Source organism: Pyrus communis, chromosome 16 (genome assembly GCF_041283825.1).
Source record: "Pyrus communis isolate YQ-2024b chromosome 16, ASM4128382v1, whole genome shotgun sequence".
NCBI lineage: Eukaryota > Viridiplantae > Streptophyta > Magnoliopsida > Rosales > Rosaceae > Pyrus > Pyrus communis.
In genome coordinates this window covers 24706266-24729641 of record NC_142580.1, presented here as the reverse complement: position 1 = coordinate 24729641, position 23376 = coordinate 24706266, and the positions used below count along the sequence as shown (strand labels likewise).

The 23376-nt window shown below is 36.5% G+C and overlaps 1 protein-coding gene across 1 annotated transcript; it reads right to left on the bottom strand.

Annotated features, from left to right (window-relative positions):
* Positions 1-384: 384 nt before the first annotated feature.
* Positions 385-6182, bottom strand: LOC137731480 (uncharacterized). The gene is made up of 15 exons (XM_068470596.2): positions 5744-6182; positions 5293-5582; positions 5129-5208; positions 4625-4725; positions 4327-4449; positions 4034-4103; positions 3524-3610; positions 3371-3436; positions 3143-3235; positions 2807-2863; positions 2585-2713; positions 2398-2488; positions 1831-1919; positions 1237-1430; positions 385-686 (listed from the first exon to the last, which is right to left on the bottom strand). The coding sequence occupies exons 2-15, from the start codon at positions 5510-5512 to the stop codon at positions 584-586; spliced, it is 1503 nt and encodes a 500-aa protein (XP_068326697.2). The 5' UTR covers positions 5513-5582; positions 5744-6182; the 3' UTR covers positions 385-583.
* Positions 6183-23376: the final 17194 nt, after the last annotated feature.

The following is a 23376-nucleotide window of genomic DNA, read 5'->3' as shown; positions in this document are numbered from 1 at the left end:
GGAGCCAAGAAGTAAAGTTCCTCCATCCACGTCCATGGAGCGAAGGAGCAAGGAGACAAAGAAAAGAAGGCCCTCACATGGGTGAATATCATTTGCTAAGCAAAGAGGTGCTAAAGGTATAAAAGTTTCTCAACTCCCTTCTTTTAAGATTTGGGTTGAGTCTTGGTTTACCACAACTACTAGGCTTTGAATTTCATGGTTTAAGTTTTTGTTTTAAAGTGCATATAAACATGCTTCTGCCATTTAATTGTTAAATGCATATATTATGTTGCTTAATGAACTTAGTTTTTCACAAAATTTCCTTCGAATTATATACGACGCTCATATGGTGATTGTATTAAATACATGTAAATATTGTAGCCAATCCCATAAATCACAAGGAAGTTATCAAGCCTCAAAATTTCAGAGCATTATCATAACATTTTTGTTACAATGGTGAATCTAATACGACTATGAGAGAGTACATTTATTCAACTGAAAAAAGAAAACAAATAGCATTCATGTTACAATGCTGATTCTTGATGTGCAACCACACAATTATACAACACCGGTTTACTGGAGTAAGCTGGATCTGTTTACGTCATCATGCTTGCACGACCTTATTAAGATTCACACCTTCCTCTGAGTTCTCAGCCAATGTTTCAGCATGGTGCTCCAAGTATTCTTTGCTATTCATCTCTGTTAATCTGCACTCGTCAGCGGTTTCACAGTCAGTACTAGCAACGTTGCAATAAATAGAGATCGAGAACAACCAGATTGACAACTTTCATACAACCAAACTACCACGTCTCAAATATAGACTTGTTCTTATCGATCCCAAAACCTTAAGCCACTTGTTTTTAGTTACAGTTATTTGGATTTAGGGTAGTAATCTTTCAGAATAGGACAGAAGCATGGCGCAAAGATTCTAAACGAGATATTTTGGCTCCCGTTGTAAAAGGTTAGAATAAACAATGCATGCCGAGAAGAGGTGAAGGAAAGATTAACCCAAAATGAGATCTTTTGATGACCAAAATTTTCTAAACACAAAACACCACATTTTCTTTCCTGCCCTTCAATCCAAACCTTGCAAATTTCATCCAATCAAAGCGTGCATATTTGCGAGAAACTGTGAGAGTTGTCATGCAGTACTTGAAACGACACTTCAATGTGCAATAATAGACAAATGAGGCAGGTACAATGATAGAATCCGAGATACAAACTAATTGCTATTATTGATTCTGCAGGGGAACATACCTACTAATGGTGCGGTCTTTGGCAAAACCCAATTCATTATCCACGCACAGTCCGGCATCATCATTTTTCCTTGACCTTGAAAAGGTTCTAGGTGCGATTTGTAGGGCATCAGAGATTGTCACTACCTTTTCAAAGAGTTCAAAGGGAGTTCCCTCAGCTGTACACAACAACCTGGCCTTGTTCTCGTACATCACCTGTGACCACATTAGTGAATAGAATAATTTAAGACCCATGAGAGTGGAGAAAGCAATGGTGATTAAGCTATAACCCAAATGCAGTTACAACAGTATCCTGTGAAGGATAACCAAAGACATGAACAAAACTTATTCCCAAATATCTCGCTTCTAGAAGTATTATTTCCAAAAGTTGTAACTAATATGGCCAACCTAATTATGAAGAAACAGAGCCACTTAGTACTACGGTCTAGTGGTATTCCTCTTCACTTGTAAGTGAGGTCTTAGGTTCGATTCTCGCCAAAGGCGAGTCTGAACCACATTATTGCTAGTCCATTGTGAGGCTAAGCCCACCACCCTCCCCATTAGTGTAGATAACATCGTTTGTTAAAAAAAAATTATGAAGAAACATAGAACATACATCAACCAGAGTGACAAACCGGTATGCAGCTGTTCTATTGTGGAGCCCAAAAACTGGGACACCCTCCAATGCCAAGGTATGGTAGTTCTCTGTAAAAAGGAAAATGAAGAATCTTTAAGAGAAGTTATTCTTGATTCTTGAAATACGAAATTCCCATATTAGGGTGTTTGGAAGCTCCTACTACTAAAAAAGAGCCAATAGTTTTAAGGTAATATGAATTTGTTCATCCAGGTAAAAATAAAATTCATAAAGGTTCACAAAGATCTATATGTATCATTCATAGTCGGATAAAAGGGAAATGATTTTTGAAACTGCGCAAATATTAGTTAAGAAAAAGATGGGAGGTTTTAATAAACATAAAATGAAATACAGGGAAGTACGTTCCAATGCTCAACATCCAGATTTATGTTTTGCAGTTCCTATTCTTAAGTGTAGGAGTGCACGAGCACAGAATACTAATTTGCATCCATCCCACGACTCAACACAATGATGTCATATATTACTAACTAAAAATAAATTTAACATCCTAATTTGCATGAATTATTGACTCTGCTAGGTTTTACTTACTGCACAATCCAAAATAGTCTGCAGCTCCCAATGGTCTGTTACAGAGTTCCTCAAAAGGAAAATACGCACATCCATTAGCACCGAGTGGAACCTGATATGAATTAAAGAATGTATTGTCAGATCCAAAAACACATGACCATATAATATTCTCGGCACATGCCTCACCAAAAGGCAATCGAGAGATTACCTTTAATGTCCTTCCCATTACTACTTCTGCTTCTTGTGGAACAGCTTCGTGTTCCCCAATCAATTGTTGAAAACTTTGCTTGAGAAATCCCGACAAATCTTTGCCAACAAAGTAGAAACCCTGCTCTGCCTGTAGTTAAGGTGCAAGCATGAGATTAGATATTTATACACATTAGGTAATATCACCTGAACACGTGGAATCTTAGTGGACTTGATATCTCACCGAAGTCAGTTTCCGGTAGTCTACCGCAGAACCAATTTCATGAACTACACATCTTTCCTACAGCCAAAACACCCTGCTGTTATGAAGTACAAACTAATTAACAGACTAGGAAAACATGATAAAATGTTATGCACATGAGTACTGGTGCCAGATGTAAAACTTCAAAAAATGCATACATAAAAAAAAATTTCTAGCACCAAATAAAACCCAGTTAAAGGTTTGGTAACTCCACAAGTGCCTTGGCAACATTTTATCGTGTTGTGGCAAACATATACTAAAATCACTGGTTTGAACCAATCTAATTACAAGCAGATGAGATCACATCCAGATACATACCTTCAAAGTCGCAATGAACGGCAGAAAAAGATCCCTCTGCAGTCCACCTTCATACAGCTTATCTGGAGCACGATTGGAGGTGGAAACAAGGATCTAAACTTGCCTCGCACAAAAAGTAAAATAAAACACACAAATAAAAATCGAAACAAAGAAAATAGTATGAATCTGCATGATTCAGTGTATAAACGGCCATGAGCACAAGAGAGTAAATGAAGGTAAACTACTTACAATACCATTATTGAATAGATGTCTAAACAGGCGATTTAATATTAATGCATCAGCAACATCTGTCACCTACGTAAGACCACAGGACAATCAGTACAATAAAGGAACAAAGTAAGATATGATTTTGAATCATGTTTTCAAATACTAGCGCTCTACCATGAATTCATCCAGACACAACAAGACTGCCTCGTCCGATATCTCTCTTGCAACAACTTCAAGTGGATCTTCTACACCCTGGTGCTTCTGAGAAAATATATATCACCCATGTTAACCTTAACCGGGTAGTTGTATAAGACCTAGTACCAAAGAACCAATGTCCAGAATGAAATGAACATTTAGTTCAAATATATGCGAATATTAACTGACTGAAAAAATGAGTTCCTAATCCTCAAGTATGAAAACCTGTTGTACTGTAAATGCACAGCTCTTATTTTGAAAGAAAATCTCTCTTTTCAAAAATACTGTAAGAACAACCTGTTCGGATATCATCCATCCAAGGGCGGTGTACAAATGACTGAATGTTCTACTGCACTTCATGATACATTTTTTGCAACGGAAGCTAAACAATTAACCCTAAAAATTTTACCAAATACAGCCTACGTTCGCATAAGAAGATATTTCTCAGATACGACAAAGAAAGTCCTTTTATCAAAAATTTCATCTTACTCGCAATGTTTTATGTACATTCAGCATAAAGTCATGAAAATGAATCCTCTTTTTCCTCCAACAGCATTGTCTGAGAAACGAAAATAAAAGTATTAGGAGATAAAAATGACAATATGTGATGGACAGAAAGTTGAAGAAGTTAACATTCAAGAACAGAAATAAATAAATTTTGATAAACACCAAGATCCATTGTACTTACAAGGACTGTTCCTCAACGATTATGAACAATAGCGTTGCAATATCTAGAAAATTAAACAATAACATAACAAAAAAGAACATTCATTTAAACTTACAGCTGATCAAAAAACAAGTCCATCAACATGGTTTTACCGGTACCCACTCCTCCATACAGATAAAGACCCTTGACAGGTGAGGTTGAAGAATGTGGGATGAAATGATACCACACCCACCTATTCCTGTATATGGACAAAAAGATGAATGATTGGTAAATACTCCTAGACAGGAACAAATTAGAAGTAGGAAAAGAAAAAATTCAACACGAAGCTAATGGTATCATATACTGTACCAGCCTACAACTTGAAATTGGATCACAAGTGGTGAAATTAAATTAAACAAGTTATTGAAGAGTACCTTCCAGATTTTGTAGAAATTGAATATCTATCCAACTGGCAGGCATCAGCTGATTGAACAAGTTCATCATAAAGCCTTTGAAGTTCTCTTAAGGTGCCTACCTGAAAAAATTAGTCAGATAAAAAAAAGAAAAATAAATAGATAATGAATATAAATGCCTGAAGCGATAGTACAGTTCTCTTTTATCCAACCAGAGCAACCCACATTTAACACAGGATTTACTAAATAAGGCCGAAAGTTTAAATCCTTCGAACCAAATTACGGGATAATTTCCCTCTAAATAAAGTGTCCATAACAAACATTATCTGTTCAACCAAAACAAACAAACAAACAAACAAACAGTATGTGAAAACATGAAGCTGACTTCCAAGGTTTGCATGCACCGTCACTGTGCCATTTAGCACTTCAAATTTCAAAAGAAGGAAGGTGCCAAACAGTTTTCATTCTAATCATTTCCTCATTTAGAACTGATAAAGAATACACCCGATGAGTTGTTTTCCCTACCTGGTAGGCATCACCGTCAACAAGTTCCCCTGCAGCAATTCTTCGTTCATACTCAGCAAGTGGCCCCGCTGCTTTTACATCTGCTATTGAACTCAAAACCATCAAAACTGAGACTATAATGCTACTTTACAAACTAAGACAACCCAAAATACAAGAAGCACCACCATTAGTAATTGGAGCAACATCAATTGACAGAGCTCTCGAGACCATAAGCATGGGGTGTTGAAGTCTATCGAATTCGGCATTTTTAGCAAGTTGATAAGCAAACACAGCACGGGTGTTTGTCAACAGCTTCTGCCTTGTTACAAAACCACTTGAGTAATGACATGCTTGATGGCACAAAGCAAATCTACATTGGTGAAAAGATCGAGCAATTGCTCTCATTTTCTATCCAGGACTCCGATACGAACAGAATTTCCAATAAACTTGCTTAATGTATCGAATTAACGAAACCCTGAAAACAATGTCATCTAACAATTTACAATTTATAGATGGTAAGAAAAATATATTAATAATAATTACAAGTTACATAACATATTAAGCCAATAATTGTTCATGGATCATAACATCATTCCCCAATTAAGATAAATAAACAAAGTAAAAATAAAAACTCACCTGAAGCCCAGAACTGCTAGCTGGGTTTCTCAGATAGCAGCAGGAGATGAAATTACAAGTTACAACAAAACTAGCAAATAATTAATCCAAACCACAATCTCGTATAACCCAAAAGACAGGATCCTCATATTCCGACTTCTTATGAGGAGGCTGGCTGGATTTGGTTGGGTTTTACAACACAGATTACAGCACGTTAGCTTTGGCCTCTGAGTTGTTTAAGTTTGACCTTCTCACCGCGCGATCGTCCTCATCATCTTTTTAACCTTTTTTTATTTTTATTTTTTTTTTCTCGACTTCTTATGAGGAGGCTGGCTGGATTTGGTTGGGTTTTACAACACAGATTACAGCACGTTAGCTTTGGCCTCTGAGTTGTTTAAGTTTGACCTTCTCATCGCGCCATCGTCCTCATCATCTTTTTAACCTTTTTTTTTTTTTTTTTCCTGATTTGGTTATGCGTACCCCAAAAAGGTGGAATATTCTTCATATTTATTGAATAACTTATTTCATTTCTAAGACCATCTTCATTCTTTAACCTAAAACTTAAAATTTTTAACTTAGAAAATTAAGGGACTGTACTTTATTTAAATTCAACTTTTTAAATTTAAAACAATTTTCAAGTTTTAAACCTTAAAAACTGATTTGGTAGAATTATTTGAAAAAACTGAACTCAAAACTAACTAAAAAATATAGTATATTCTCTAAAAACATAAAAATGTGAGTTTTTAAACTTAAACTCACTCATTTCTTTTCTGTTCCTCCTGCCCTCTAACTCCAAATCTATCTCTCTCTCTTTTCTTCTTTCTCTCCTTTTTTTTTTTTCTCTTTTTAGTTTCTCCTCCAATCCGCTCTCTTCATTCTCTTGATTCTTTCTCTCACTCCTCTTCCTCTCTATCTCGTCCAACCCTCTCTCTTCTTTCTCTTTCCTTCAATCATCTCTTACTTTATTTCCTCCTCTCTCCTCTTTCTCCATCTCCATCTCTTGCGACCCCTCTTTTTAGATCTCTTTGTCTAGTTTAAATTGTAAGATTTAAAAATTTTAAATTGCAAACCAATCAAGTTTTTGAGTCTTAAAGAAAATTGTTTTCAACAAATGTTTTGAGAAATGATAAAAATTTTCAAATAGGATACCAAACAGGTCCTTAGGTTTTAACTCATAAACAATTTTTCTACTCCAACTCTTATGGTCCAAAATTTTAGCCCCAGATTATTAAAGAATGAATTTAGGCTAATTGTTTTTAAAATTAATTTAAAAAAAATTATGTAAACTATCCTAAATTAATTTTATGAACATTTTAACGTAAAAATATTTAAATTTCGATAAATATTTGAAAAATCACTAAATCGATGCATGAAACACTATGGAAGAATATGAAAATCATGATAGAGATGTATAACACAAAATACATGAAACACACAAGACACACATAACACATATGAAGTTGTTTGGACCCGATTTTACACTATCGGCCCGAGCAATCGAGGCCGTTGAATGAGCATATATTAGACCGTTGGATGATAAAGTGGCTGAAATGATTTTTAGTTATTATTGAGAAATGATATTGTGATTTTAATCATAATATTATCTCTTAATATTAACTAGGATATTTAAACCAAATATTTGATATATCCAGTTGGTTGGTTTGGAAAAATATGATTTGATCTGTCTTCAAAGGATCGTGCGAGGACATTTGAAACCTAAGTCCCACGTGGCTAATTATTATCAAAACCTAAGTCCTATTTTTGATATGGAAGTGGGTGGTACAATTCAAACTGACTTGGAATTCATGGATGGGATTGGTGCACGTGGCTTTATCTAAGGGATATGTTGATTATATTTCATCAATTAGAATTACTTTTTAGAGTTTAAGTTGGTGAAGGAATCATCATGCATGTATGTGGTCTTTGGCACAAGGTTATTATGCATGGATAAAGATTATGATGATGGAATAGAAAGTACCACTGAATATCCATGGCAGGATGCCAATAATCTAGTCAAAACAAGATTGCATTAGGTTGCAAGATGACAACAAGTTTTGATAAGACGTGGGGTTAGCAACCAATAAAGACTTAGAGTCACAATGCAATTAGGATTGGTTTTCGCGACTTGGGCATGCAGATCTCTATAAATACCAAGCGGCTAACAACTAAAAGGCTTTCCAATTCAACACACAAACTGTCCTGCGCAAACTCTTGCTCCACATGAAACCTCTCAACAACCATGATATTTTTATTTTCTTTTTTATGCCAACATATCTTTAGTTTGGATAAACAACACTGTGAAGGCAACCGACGAACATCTTCAGCTTGGATAAACAACATTGTTGCCGTAGAATCAGCCGACCGTGAAGCACATTTAGTTTGGATAAACAGCACTGCGTCGAGGCCAATTGATTACCTATCCAAGTCTTGGTCAAGAAGGATTTTCGAGTCCTTATTGACAGAGGTCATCTCATTAGCCTTCTCAGTGAAGTGAGGTGTTACAAGTTATTGGGCTCGGCACATTGCAAGCCGAGTTGAATATGATTGGATATTCACAAGTAAGTTTTAGAGTTCGGCATTCTGACGGCCGAACCACATTCACCATTAGGACATACATCTCTTTCGAGTACTTGTGTCCGTATAGTTTGGTGCCAGTTCGGCGTGCTTATACTCTCACAAATATAATCACTATGACCGAACCCGACGCCAACGATCCGTGAACTTCGCAAGACTAACATGCTTATGTTCAGGCTCTAGAACTCGAAGGTCGAGACGTGTTCCTTCCTCGGTCGCAGTCGCAAGATCAAGAAGTCAGCAGCGCACCCAACGCAACATCAATACATTTTACTCCCCAATCGAGCTCGATCGATGAGTTAGCATGCCCCGCACATAACCGAATGACGTAGTTAGTTTATTAATTACTCGGCCTGTGTGCCACGTAGGCTTGGTAGTTGTTATGGTTAACATAAGCACATACAAAACACATGATAGAGATGTATAACACACCAAACATGTGAAACATATGACACACACGAAACACATGCCAAAAACATACAAAGCACAAGATATGCATGAAACACAAACATACACACATGAATCACAAACCTTCAATCATTTTCTATATAAGCATAGGTTGAATATCTAACTATCACACAACATATTCACCAATCTTCAAACTTTCAAAGTGTTTTTGTTTCCTCAAAATCATCAATATCTTATCAATGGGTGATAGAAGAAGGTGTAGCTTGGCAATGCAGATCGCACAATACCAAGCAAGCCTTGCAACTGTGGATGCAGAAATGAACAATGAAGAACTCGAATATGCAAACTTGCTTATGCAATATGAGCACCATGCCAAATCTAGCTATCGTGGTTCTATCTCAGGGCGTTCGTTTGTGCAGTGTGATAGAGAAGTGTGTCATGACCAAATGATGAAAGATTATTTCATCGAACGTCCGAGATATCCTCTTCATGATTTTCAGAGACGGTATCGGATGAGGAGAAATCTTTTTAAAATCATCTTGAATGCAGTTGTCCATCATGACCACTACTTTGCATGAAAGATAGATGTCGTAGGCCAACAAAGTCTATCATCTCATTCAGATGCTAGCTAATAGGTGCTCTACAGACTTAACTGAAGAATATTGTCGACTTGCGGAAAATACTGCTATTGAGAATCTCAAGCAATTCTATAAGGCAATTGAAGCCGTATATGGAGCCACATACCTCTGTAAGCTAAATCGTGAAGACTCAAAGAGGCTTCTATGCAAGGTGGACAAAAGAGGCTTCCCTGGCATGATAGGAAGTCTCGATTGTATACATTGGGAGTGGAAAAATTGTCCTATTGCTTGGGCTGACCAATTTAAGGGTCGTCACAATAAGTCAACCATCGTGCTTGAGGCTGTGGCGTCTTACAACACATGGATTTGGCATGCATTCTTCGCTGCTCCTAGATCAAACAACGATATCAACGTTCTTTGTTCTTCTCATTTGTTCGATGATTTTGTCAATGGATGGGCACCAGAATGGAGGTACAATGTAAATGGTAATAGGCATGAGCTAGGTTACTACTTAACTGACGGTATTTGTCTTAGTTGGTCTACCTTTGTGAAAAGTTATTCTCATCTAGATACTGTGAAGAAGAAATTATTTTCGCAGAAACAAGAGTCTTACAGGAAAGATGTGGAGGGAGCGTTTAGGATCCTACAAGCTCAATGGACTGATGTGTTAAAAACTAGCACACAAATTAAACCCTATAATTTAGACAATTGTAGTATGAGCAAGTAGGGATCGTTCTAGGCCAGAGATTAGGAGGGATGCTAATCAACACAAATTAAACATAAAAACTGAAAACTAAGCTAGACTAACACAAAATAAGAACTGAGGGGGATTATTGGACGAATTTTAACAAAAATAATGTAAATTGCAGTAAACGAATTAGGTCTTGTACGAGATATAGGTGAAATGCTAGCTAGAGGATTGTTCTCCACACATGAAACATATGCATACAAATCGATTTCTAGTTATTATTTCTATAAACCATGAGTGACAATGCCCTAAATTAACTGTGAACTGCACAAATTATCTCTCAGATTTTCCTAGGTTCATTGAATTGGACTTAGCGACCCAATCAAGTTATTCTCCTCAAGTTCCCTAACTATGAAAAGCATGATAGAGATACATATCGAAGATCATTAAGTTATGTGAAAATCATAAGCATTGACGAAGCATTCGTAACTATGAAAAGCATGATACTCCTACCAAGAATTTACTTAACTCAATCATGACTAGTGATTTTTACTACTTGCAAATATAAGTTCATAACGATTAGGTGAAATTCCCTTATATTCTAGCATTAAATCCCTGCATGCAAACTAAGTATGCATCCTTAATAAGCATATAAGAATAAGTTCTCTATAAAATAGATAAGTAAATTGCATTCATGTTTTATGAAACAATAACTGGATGTAATCAATTTATATAAAACATATGATCATGACTTCGGATTCACCTCTAGCTAAAAAGAAATTTAGTTACACATGTTCAACATAACTGAAAAAAAATCCAAAATAAACATTAAAACTAAACAAGGATAGAAAGAACTCTGAAAACTTCAATGGTTGAATGGCAGGTTGCGGCACAATCCCCATTCCTCGTATTTGCGGCACAACTTGTTTATATAGGGCAAAGGGCATGGCTGAATCCAAGGAGAAAAAGAATTAGGGTGTTTGAATTATCTTAGGACTCCTAGAATCAGATGGGAATTATTTAGAATGTGATAAAGATTCCTTTTGCAGCTGGAAATAAGATGAGATAATGTTGGATTAGGTTATATAAGATAAGATAAGACTGGATAAGATGAGATAAGTTTGGATAAGGTTGGATAAGATAATGTATTTCCTTGTCTTCCAAGCTTCAACTTTGATTCCTCCAGATCTTAGCACATGTTAAACACCAAAAACGTCCAGCCCATATGCTCTCCACGCATGCTATCCAATCCAAGTCCAAAACTGCTCCAAATTGCTCCATTTGGCCATTTATTGTCATCCTTACAAATTGGACCTACAATAATATGAAAATAACATAAATTACCAAAATAAATAGAAATTAACGAAGTAAATGCAAAGAAATAAGATAACAAAGTTGCATAAATATGCTCCTATCAAATTCCCCCACACTTAGCTTTTGCTAGTCCCCGAGCAAAACAAACAAAAGAAAACCTAAACCTTCCAACAATTGCCTCAGGGATTTCCAATGAAACATGACATATTAAAAATCACTACTTACATAGATTTTAGCAATTCTTACTCTTGAGCTTATACTTAGCCGCAGTAACCACTCACTAGCTCGCATTTAATCAATTAAAACAACATTTGAAAGTAGTAACATGCCTTAGAGAATTCACTCAATTCCTCACCAGATATACTCTCTATTTTCACACAGATTTTCTGACTACACTCCCTATACTAAGTATATGTGAGAAGATTGATTTAAACATGTAGACTAGCACTCACATATGTTATAACAAGAAGGCAATTCTTGGAATTATTAATACAAACATGTATATGATCTCATGAATGGAATGCCACTACTTAGAAGCGAGAACCAGGGATTCCATATGCTCGTACCAATTTCAAACTCCACATATTGAATAGCATAACAATCAAGATAAAAGTCTAAGGGTTGTAATGGGGCTAAGGTATTGGCTAACAAAGAAAGGTTAAGGATAAACAAAGGTTTTTAAAGTGATAGTAAGCAAAGTAATGAAATCAACACTTAGAATTCAACTTTTGATTGCAGCACCGAACTATAAACACAAAGGAGAGATTCGTCAAACTTTAGGGACAGATTCACATTTTTGGACCCTTCTTCAACAACCAACACTTATAAACTCATTCTCACTTCTTTTCAACCTTCTTTTTTTTTTTTTTTTTCCGTTTCGTTTTCTTTTCTTTGAAACATACGCACTACTTCATTGGATTCAAAAGATGTAGGCTAACAAAGAAAATAGGCCAAATAAGGCTCAAAGGGGTTAAACCTACAATACATATGCAAGGGATAAGGCTTTTTGGCTCTGGTGGTAACTAAACATCTTCATCTTGTTATTTGTTATGCAATAAATTTTATGCTTTGAATGAAACTGGCATGAGTTCTAGTGTTTGGAACTAAAATGATGAAAAAGCATTCTAAGTAGCAACCAAACAAAGAAATAATGTGATCATGCAACGACTTTAGAAAGCAAGAATATCACAGATTAATAACTCTCCAAACAAAGAATAGGCTCAAGTCTCATAGGATTGTAGTGTTAGTTTGAGTTTCTTCCTTCGAGCATGTTACAAAAACTGATTTTTTTTCCTTTGTGATTACATGTGAATTCGTAAATGACAACTATAACTAAGTATTAACCAAAGAGCATATCAAACTTCCACCCATGTTTGTAACTTTCTTTAACAGTCATGCAATTAAAAACCAAATCCTCATCATTGTGTTGGAAGGTACCCTAAGACACAAACAAGCAACAAAAACGACTTTTTCGGTATTTTCTCAAGCTTTTTTTTTTTTTTTTTTCAATTTTTTTTATGACACACAATTAACACTTTAAAATAGTGAATAACAATATTAGCAGCGATAGGTGGTGAAATTCAAAAATATGTCATGAAAAACAATCTGTTTACCCCCTACGCTTAAACCAAACAATGTCCTCAATGTTTCAAAAATAAACTTAAACAAGAAAGCAATAAAATATAACTACCAAACAAGACAATCATGGCAAAGTAAAAACAATGAAGAGAAGGGTAAAAGAGAGCAAATTTGGTTATAGGAGTTGGAGATTCCATCGTCTCTTGATTCGAACACATGGGTTGCCTCCCATGAAGTGCTTGCTTTAATGTCTTCTAGTTGGACGATACCTCAATTTAAGCTACACTAGGACCAACAGCATGGAAGGGTACATCCTCCACAACATGCTCCTTAAAACTTCCATGCATTGGATCTATGAACGGAAGAGGATAGTGATCCTTCCTGATTGTGGCGTTGAGCTTCCTAAAGTCAATGTAAACTCTCCCACCAGTTTGGATTCGATTGGGCACCTGAACCAAAGAAGGTAACAACCTATTAGTTGCAATAGGAATTGGCATTGGAATATGTGGCTCACCGACGTATTGTGATGAAGACTCAAAAGTAGCAGCACTGTTAACAATTTTAGAGGTGGTGCTCTCGGCCTTGGGTGCTTTGAGGACAGTGACTTGTGCCATGTGATCCACTCCAATTCCTTTTTCAATGGTGGTTCTAAATACATCCTTCTTGATAACTGCTGAAAGTTCCTGCCCTATATTTTCAATCACATTAATGGCAAAGCAAGAATGAACATCATTAGGATACTTAATAGATTTAGAAACATTAAAATTAGTCATATTGTCATCAAACTCCATAGTTAACGCTCCCTTGGACACATCAATCTTGGTTTGGGCTGTTTTCATGAAAGGTCTTCCAAGTAAGATTGGCAATGGTGTAGAGTGGGCTGAATCCTCCATCTCAAGCACATAAAAATCAGCTGGAAATTTCAAATGGTCTACTTGCACCATAACATCTTCCAAAACTCCTTTCAGATATGCATTAGATCGATTAGCCAATTGAATAATGACACCATCATTTTTAAGCTCTACTAGATTCATTGACGCATAAACAAAATATGGCATGACATTAATGGAAGCACCTAAATCTAGCATAGCATGTTCAAACCTTGTATTATTAATAGCATAAGGGATAGTAAAACTATATGGATCTTTGCATTTGGGTGGCAGCTTTCTTTGCAAAACTGCAAAGACATTTTCACCTACATGTACCACCACCTTCTCCGGAATCCGTTTCTTTATTGTACAAAGTTTCTTCAAAAACTTAGTATACTTCAGAACTTGCTTTATTGCTTCAATAAATGGGATATTGACTTGTACCTTCCTGAAGGTTTCTAAGATGTCTTTTTCATTTCTTCTTTCTTTGATTGCATAAACCTGCGAGGAAAAGGCACATTTGGTGGAATAGGGTTAGAAGGAGTTGAATTCAAACCAACCTTACCTAATTTGGGAGGTATAGGAGCCTTAAAAGGCTGCGGCAAGGATTGTTCTTCCCTTGCCGTGGCCTTGTCTAACTTTTCTTCTTCAGGCGGTAGCTGTTCGTCCTCTTTTTGGCTTTGTTTGGATGTCTTTGGATTGGTTCCAATCTCTTTGCCACTTCTCAAGGTAATAGCCCTTAGCAGTTTCAAAACCTCTATTTGGATTTACAATGGTTGAAATAGGAAACTTGCCTTGTTCTCTAAATTATCCCATGAAGTCTGCCATTTACCCCATTTGATACTTCATTTCGCCCATCTCTTTGGCCTAATTTTGTAAACCCTGAGTCAAAAAAGTTAGTGCTTGAAGAATTTTATCATTATCCATTAACCTGAATTTGGTTGGGAAGGTTGTGGGGGCGGTTGTGGTGATGCAAATGGCCTTTGATAGAGCCCAGGAGGTGGCTATCTATATTCGCCTTGCTGTTGAGTTTGTTGAGATTCCCTCCACTTCATATTTGGATGATCTCTCCAGCCCGGATTGTTGGTGTTGGAAAATGGGTCATTCCTTGGTTGATTTTGGCCTTGATAACCTATGGCATTGGCACTTTCCTATCCCCCATTCTCAATTAATTAAGGACATTGATCAGTAGGGTGTCCTTGCATAGAGCACATGCCACATGCAGCTACACTTTGCACTTTGGATCTTTCAACAACCTGTGATATAAGAGTAGAGAGATTAGCCATTTGAGATTGAAGTTCTGAAATAGTACTTACCTCATTAACTTGATTCTGCCGTGTAGGTTTTCTTTGTCCAACTCCTTCGTATTGTTGTGCATTCAAGGCTCGATTTACTATTAAGATCTTTGTAGCAACTGGTGTTTTGTCAACTAAAGCACCTCCTGCTGAAGCATCAATCATTTGTCTCTCAAGTGGAAGTAGTCCTTCACAGAAATATTGAATTAAAAGCTCTTCCTTCATTTGATGTTGTGGACAAGATGCAACTAAAGTCTTGAAACGCTCATAATACGCTGGAAATGCTTCTCCTGGGCCTTGTTGAATTCCACTAATGCTCTTCCTCAAAAGAATGACTCTTGAAGTTGGGAATGCTCTCTTCATGCTTTCCCAAGAAGTGACGGTTCCAGGTGCTAATTCAAAGAGCCAATCTTTAGCCTTTTCCAAAAGAGAGAATGGAAAGGCTTTCATCTTCAAAATATTCCCATCAACATTAATTGGTGTCATACTCGAACATACTACTTCAAATTCCTTAAGATGCTTGTTTGGATCTTCCATGGATAGCCCATGGTACTTAGGAATGTGATGCAGCAAACTAGACTTCAATTCAAACTCATCAGTTTTTCCTTGAATTGCTGCAGGGTATTGAATGCAAAGAGGAACGACATTGTCTAATCCCAAGGCTGAAAGTTCCTTGATTGTTCGATTGTAAATAGCCATGTCTTGTTCCTCTTCCAATTCTGTTTCAATTTCAGCTTCAAATTTAGATTCGGAACTAGAACTAGGTGGATTGAATTTTGGCTGCTTCCTCTTTCTTCTCATTCGTTCAAAATCGTCGTCAAATTCCAATTTATGCCCACGGACAGGTTGGGAACTTCGAGTCATAAACTAGTACCTAAAACAAAGAAAACAAAACAAAACTAAATTAGAAACACAAGAAAAGACACAAATAGAAACAAAGGGGAAGATTAGCAATTTTGCTAATCCCCAGCAACGGCACCAAAATTTGATGTGTTAAAAACTAGCACACAAATTAAACCTTATAATTTAGACAATTGTAGTATGAGCACGTAGGGATCGTTCTAGGTCGTGGATTAGTTGAGTTAGGAAGTTGAGCACTTCGTCTTCCTAGTTCAATCAAATTTTTTTCCCCGAGGCTTAACAACCTTTTCGACAATGACAACTTTACAGTGTAATCTAAGATGGACGTGGCTTCGGCAGCAGACATGACATGAGAAATGAAGATCATGACTGTAGCTCAAGTAGAGTCCTCAATTCGGACGATGGAACTCAAGGACTTGTGTTATGATGAGTTTGTAGCAGACTTTTGAGGATTCGAATGTGATTTTGGATTAGTGGAAATCCTACATGGACATTCTGCTTGAACATTGAGTGATTGTTACTCATCATTCATTTTCTTCCTTCTAGATGGTACGTGTCCTTATGAGCAATCCATGAATCGAATGGTTTATATATATTACCCAATGAGGGGCAAAGTAGTAACTTTGCACTCTCAGGGATTTATTACTTGTTTATCGAGACAACATTGTGATTGTCAATATTGTGAGCTGCAAACTATAATATTAGCGGCTCATTTGTGGGTACCTTAATCAAGTGGGCAAGTAGGCCCATTTTGATTAGTATTTAATGAGTTAGACTTTATAACTTTTAGTGAATATGGCAAGACCATCATGAATGGTATTCTTAGGAAATCGAAGAACTGTACCAATGGGTCGTAATCCTCCTCTTCAAGCCATGTGACTATTTAAAAAAAAAAAGAAAAAAAAAAAGGGGGGGATGTTCAAGATATCTTACTCGCATAATTGTGAATGAGTATTCAGATGTATTCTTAAAGACATAACTGGAATGTCATTCGAGTTAAGATCTATATTGAGGATGTCTCGAAAGCTGCACTCAGAACTTGGTATGGTCATTATGAATTCCTGATCATACTAGTTCTGGTTGGATAATATCGATCTCTTGGGTCAGGTCATTTTGACCATAGAAATTTTTGTCGATCCGCAAAATTTTTCTGAAATTGTTTATTGGGAATAACCCAAGATTTTTATCGAAGTTCAAAATGCCTTACAACTTTCTGGTTACTACCGGGGAGTTATGCAAGATTTATTTTCTATTGCTACCACACTTAATAAGTTAACCCGAAAGGGATTAACTTTTGAGTGGAATGATTATCACGAGCCATTTTCAAGAAGTGAAAAATTACCTTACTTAAACACTTGTACCTGCTCTTTCTCTTTGTTAAGAGTAGGGAATCCAAAGTATATGTTGATGTTTCACATCCAAGCTCGGGATATGTATCAATGTCCTACTGAAGACCGATATCTTATACTTTATGACAATTGAAACGTGGTGAGCAGAACTGTCATATCAATAAATTCGAATTGGCAGCAGTAGTATTTGCATTGAAGCCAAGACGATAATATCTTTGCGGAGACATGTCGTATCTTTACGGATAGTAAGGGATTGAAGTATTTGTTAGACCAGAAGGGGCTGAAAATTAAGACGACAATGATGAATGGAGCTTATCAGTGATTACAATTGTACGATCAATCACTATCCTGGTCATGCTATTGTGGTAGGTAATGTTCTCAAACGACAACCTTCTTCTCCTTGAGAAGTCTCTACTTCGAATCTTATTGAACTAAGGAAATGGAAGCTCAATAAAAAGTGAAAATGATGGAGCCTTATTGGCTCATTTTCAGGTTCAACCTGTACTCGTTGAGCAGATTTGTTCGGCTCAACGGAACAATATGTTGAGTGGAGATTTATCGAATGAGCGGTAAGTGGTTCACGACAAGATCTTAAAGTTAGAAGAGATGAAGCACATATATTTGAGAATCGACTTTATATTCCTGAAGACAAAGAGCTGATGAAGGAAATTCTAGATGAGGTACATATCTCAGCGAAGTGCTGTGCATCTTGGTTCAACCAAGATGTATTACACTATCTAGCCTTTCTACTACTGGTCGAGTATGAAAGGGAAATGGCTGAATATGTAAGAAGATGGTTTGTATGCCAACAAGTGAAAGCCGAGAGATGGGAACCCAGCAAGATTATCTCAATTTCTTCTTATCCCTAAATGGGGAATGGGAAGAGATTACGATGAATTTCTTATCCAAATTTCTGAACCGAGAATTAGTAATGATGACATTTGCATAATCGTCAATCGTCTCACGAAGTCAGTGTTAAGCTCATATTTATATAAATTTTATATAAAATTCACTTGTATTTTCTTAGTTAGTTCCTTATATTTTTGAGCTATTTACTTTGTTTTTGTGTTTTGTAGGATTTGTCAAGCAAAGAAAAGAAAAATAGCACGAGTGGGATTTTAAGTAACAAATTCGTCAAAACTGCCTGTGCAGGTCAGCTGACTTTGGAAGAAAGTTACGAACAGCTTAGAATGAATTAGAGAATGAGCCTTATATGCTTGGAAAGCTACATATGTCTATTTTTTGGAGCATTTCACGGATTGCTAATATTATTTTTCTAAAAGAAGTTATGGCCATTTTAACACTAAAAGGTCCCCAAGAGGCTGAGCAGTTTGTAACTAACAAGAAAGCATTGAAAGCAATAAATCGAATAAAACTAGCAGCCAAAACTGATGCAGCCAAGAACAAGCCAGCTGATACCTATTCAAATATCAAAGGAAATGGAAAATTAAGTGGGAGTAATGGGCATAAATGCTACCTAAAGAGTTACAATTGTTTTACCATTTCCTCTCACTTATTGTCATCACTAAATGACTGTTAGTGGGGTGAGTTATGGAGAAAAAACTGTGGCAGCAAGCAAGAAGAAAAAAGCTGCAGGTTGCAGCGGCAAAGAGAGAAGAAAAAGATAGAAAAAAAAGAAGGAATGGAAGGAAAATAGGCAAGGCTGCTAAGTTGGAAGGAAGGAAAGGAAGGAGGAAATCTTGGCATTCTCTTCTTTTGGTTTTATCTTCTCAAACCCATGTCTTTCTTTTGGTTTTATATGAGAATAATGTGTAACTAAATTTTTAGTAGTTAGGGGCTATTTTGAAGCCCCAAATATGATTGCAAGTTTGTTATGACATTTCGTTTGAATTACTTGTATGAATGGATGAAAATTGGTTCACTACTTGTCTCATTGATGAATTCTTTATGTGTTTTCTACAGATGCATACTTAGTAAGTGATGAGTATATTTTATATTATATATTTTACCCTATTCTTAATATATTTTGGTTAATAATTTGGAAAAAATTTGATACTTTGAATTGTATTTCTAATATAGGATTTTCGACTTCTTCTGGAGCAAAACATGGTCAAATGGATGAATTTTGGAGTAATTTCAATTGGAGGATGTTCGTGAGTCACTTGGCTTGATTGTATCAAAATATCAGATTTTTCTACCAAGCGATGATTTTCTGACAATAAAATAAAGGAGCAATGCGCAGTGTTGGAATAGTGACGTTTTGGGCTTAACTTGCGTTTTTGGAGCCCAAGATGACCTCGGATGGGTTCGTGGCCTTCTGGAGATGTGTTCAGAACGTTCTTATCTTTAAAACAAGCTATCTTGGGCCGGATTTGAAGAAGATTTGAGGCTAAAACGTGGCTGAACAGTTTCTGTGCAGTTTTTCCTATTTTAATTAGGACTTTATTTTCTATTTTATTTTATTATTATTTAGTTTCTTAGTGGGAATAAAATACTTGTTAGGGTTTGTGCGCTGGTTGGAGGAGATATTAAAAAAGGCTTGGCCGTTCTTAATCAGGGAGAGGGCTTTCTTTTATGCTACCTTGGGAGACAGAGAACTTGGCTAGGGTTCTTGGAGATTTTCTACTTTAAGGTGTTTTCATTCCGTTTATTCTTAATAATATTTTCTATGATTTCAATTATGAATATGCGTAACTAATTCCTTTTGCTAGGGTGAAGCCGTTAGCCTTAGCATGAATATGTGATTTTATCTAATTGCTTATGATTGATTGCATGCATACTTTGAATTATTGATCACCATGATTAAAACTATCTAATTGTCTTAATGCCTGATCACCATTAGGATCTTTAGAAAAGTAATTTGATGCAATTTTGGTCGGAAGGTTCCTTGAAATTGATGCTGGCTTCTTGTGATTAATAATTGTAATTTCACTTAAGATGAACATCACATCTTAAGGGTTGCATGGTTTTTTCAAGGGGTTTTCATAAAGCATAATGAGTCTCTCATGTTCAGATTTGATCCGAACGTCCGGACGGGTTGCATGTTAGATATACGTTCTATGTTGGAGGTTCCAAGTAGAATATAAATTAGGAAAACCTAATCGTCAAAGTGGCATGTGTAGATCATAAGTAATTGATAAAAATACATAGGATTGCTAGGTGATGGTGAAACCCTAGTGCTTTCTTAATTTGATTTTTCCAAAACAGTTTTCTTTTCCTTTCATCTTTAATATTGCATATTAGTTTATTTTTATTAATTAAATTCGTTTTAATTTAAGTAGGTTATAAAACCAATCATCTCAACTTTCTGCTTTACAGTAATTAATTGAAATTTAGTTTGTTTCGAATTATTTAATAATCCCTGTGGAGAACGACCTTGCGAGAACCATTTTATACTACAACGACCTTATCTTTCTTGCAAGTAATATAGAAGTTTTTTACCCGGTTGCATGTGTGGTAAAATCTCTATTAGTAAGCATATCTATGATTCTAATGCTATGAATATGTGTGTGTCTGCCCTTGTCAAATGAGGACCTACATATGTTTTAGAGTAGTACTTGTTAATTGCGATTAACATGTGAACCAATTTCTAGGATAAGTAAGACAACACTAATACTTACGATGCCTTGTGATGACTCAAACTCTTTTCATTCTTAATGATTCCTACTTGTTAAATCTATGAACACACCATTCTAGATTGCATGTTAGGAACTAAGTTAAGTTGAAAACGCCATTCTCTTAATATACTACATAAGAAAGAGTAATAGGTTGAGTTCTAACATTGAGCCAACTTGAGCATCTTCATCCAGAAATAGAGGGAATTTGAATGAAACATAACATGTTTGCATGATTATTTGGTGGTGGATATCAATTCCCCTACCTCGTTTTTCTTAATTTGCGAACTACTTAAAATATGTTTTTGTCCTGTTTTTGTTCTATTTAATTTAAATAGAAAATCAACTCCAAAAATCCCAAACATTTGTGTGACTGTAGCTCTTTGTGTCTAGTGTTTGCATATAAAATTTCATAGACTTTAGATAAGTGTAAGTCAGTCTAATAATTATGTTTCGGTGGCTGGTTAGTAGGGACAGTAGCCCAGTTTTGTGACATTTTAAGTAGTTAGATAAAACAATCTTCTGTGGGAAGGACCCTTATTTTCATATGCTACAATTGACAAATCTTAGTGTTGATAAGGAAAATCAATAGGACATTTGTGTGCTACTTTGTGGTGTGCTAAAATCCTATCAGTCAACATGTTTCTTTGATGTTCGTGAAACATATTCTATTACCAAATTGGCTAAACTCTGTAGCGACCAGATTATTCATTTGCACGGAATACCTGTAACAATTATTCTGATCAGGATGCCCGATTCACGTCCAAGTTCTGGAAAGCTTTTTAGCACACCACAGGTAGTCACATACTATACAGTACTGCTCATCATTCTTTAACTGATGGATGGTCTGAGAGGACTATTTAGACGTTGAAGGATAGGTTAATGGTAATTGTGATGCAGTTCGGTGAAAGTTGAAATCACCATCTATGTATGATAGGATTTTCCTATAACAACTGTTTCTATACGAGTCTCGGTACGTTACCTTTCGAGGCTTGCATGGTAAAATTGGCAAAACTCCATTGTATTGGAATGAAGTTGAAGAACAAATTGTTATGAGTCCAAAAATAGTGGATAATGCTACTAAAGAGTCGAAAGTGTTAAGAAGGTATTTGAAGGTTACTCAAAATTGACATAAGAATATTACTGATGATTATACAAGAAACCAAGACTTGGCACTGTTAGGGATTGTGTACTCCTTATCACCAAGAAAGGGGTGACGAGACTCAAGAAGCGAGGAAAGCTTAATCCTCGATCCATTGGTCCTTACTCCCTCTCTAAAATGAGTGAAGTGCAGATTATCGTTTGGATTTACTCCGTGATAACGGAGTTATCACGCGTGCATGATATGTTTCATGTATTGATGCTTCAAAGGTATGTTCCAGACGCATCTTATATTCAGAATCATCACAAATGGAGCTACGGAATGATCTAAGCTATGGAGAGGAACAAGTTACTATACTAAATTGTAGAGAGAAAACTCTTTTAACCAAGTTGATGCTATTGATGAAGGTTTTGTGGAATAAACACAAGATAGAAAAAGCTATTTGGCAGACGGAGGAAAATATGAGAAATCAATATCCACATCTATTCTACCAGTCGTTGTGGAAATTTTAGGGATGAAATTTTCTTAACGGGGGTAGACCGTTACAACCCGTACCTTGAAATAATATTATTCTATTGCTGAAAGATGTGAAATAATTAAAATGCCCTTGGCTGGTGTCTTGAGTAATTATGGACCTTTGAGTTAAATTCTATTTTCTCATATTTTTCCTATTTTATTAAATTAGTAATTATGGGCCTCTCCTATTTTCTCACACCTTCTCGAATACTCTCCTCTCCTCAGTGCTCCCTTTCGGATTTGTGGATTCTCAATCTCCTCCTTCTCGATCTCTCTCTCCCACAGTCTTGCTCTCTCTCCCCCCCCCCCCCCCAAACCTTCTTCTTCTTCTTCTTCTTCAAGTTCTTAATCCCAGCTGGGTTTTCCACAAATCATGCATTTTTAGCTTTTAGCCCAAAACCCCAATCTGGGTTTTGCTAATTTTCTCTACATTTTTGCTACGAGGATTGGAGCAACAACCACCAAAAGCTCGCCGATTGTGGCACCGAGTTCGACATGGACGCCATGGGAGGTAAAGGGGGCCTGATCTACATAGTCATCGATTCGTCGGATTCCAACCTGGCCAACCTAACTCCGGGCACGCTTTGCCATGCCGTTAACCAAATCGAGCCCCTTTGGATTATCTTCTTCACTGACATGACCATCAAGCTCAAATGCGAGCTCATTGTCAACAGCTTTAAGACTATCGACGACCATGGCTACAGTATCCACGTCACCAGTGGCGGATACACCACCTGTGGACCGTTCCTCCTTCCTTTCTCACCTCCCTGCGATCTCACTCCCTTTCTCTCTCGACAGTCAACGTGCATTGTCTTCCCTGACATAGGTGAATGAGTTGAGGGTTGGAATTCCTGGGATTGGGACTCCAAGGGCTTGAGTGATTCATCGTCGAAGAAGAGGAAGCCGTGGCCTTGGCGAAGGGAGGCGAAGACGTCAAGGAAGGTGGC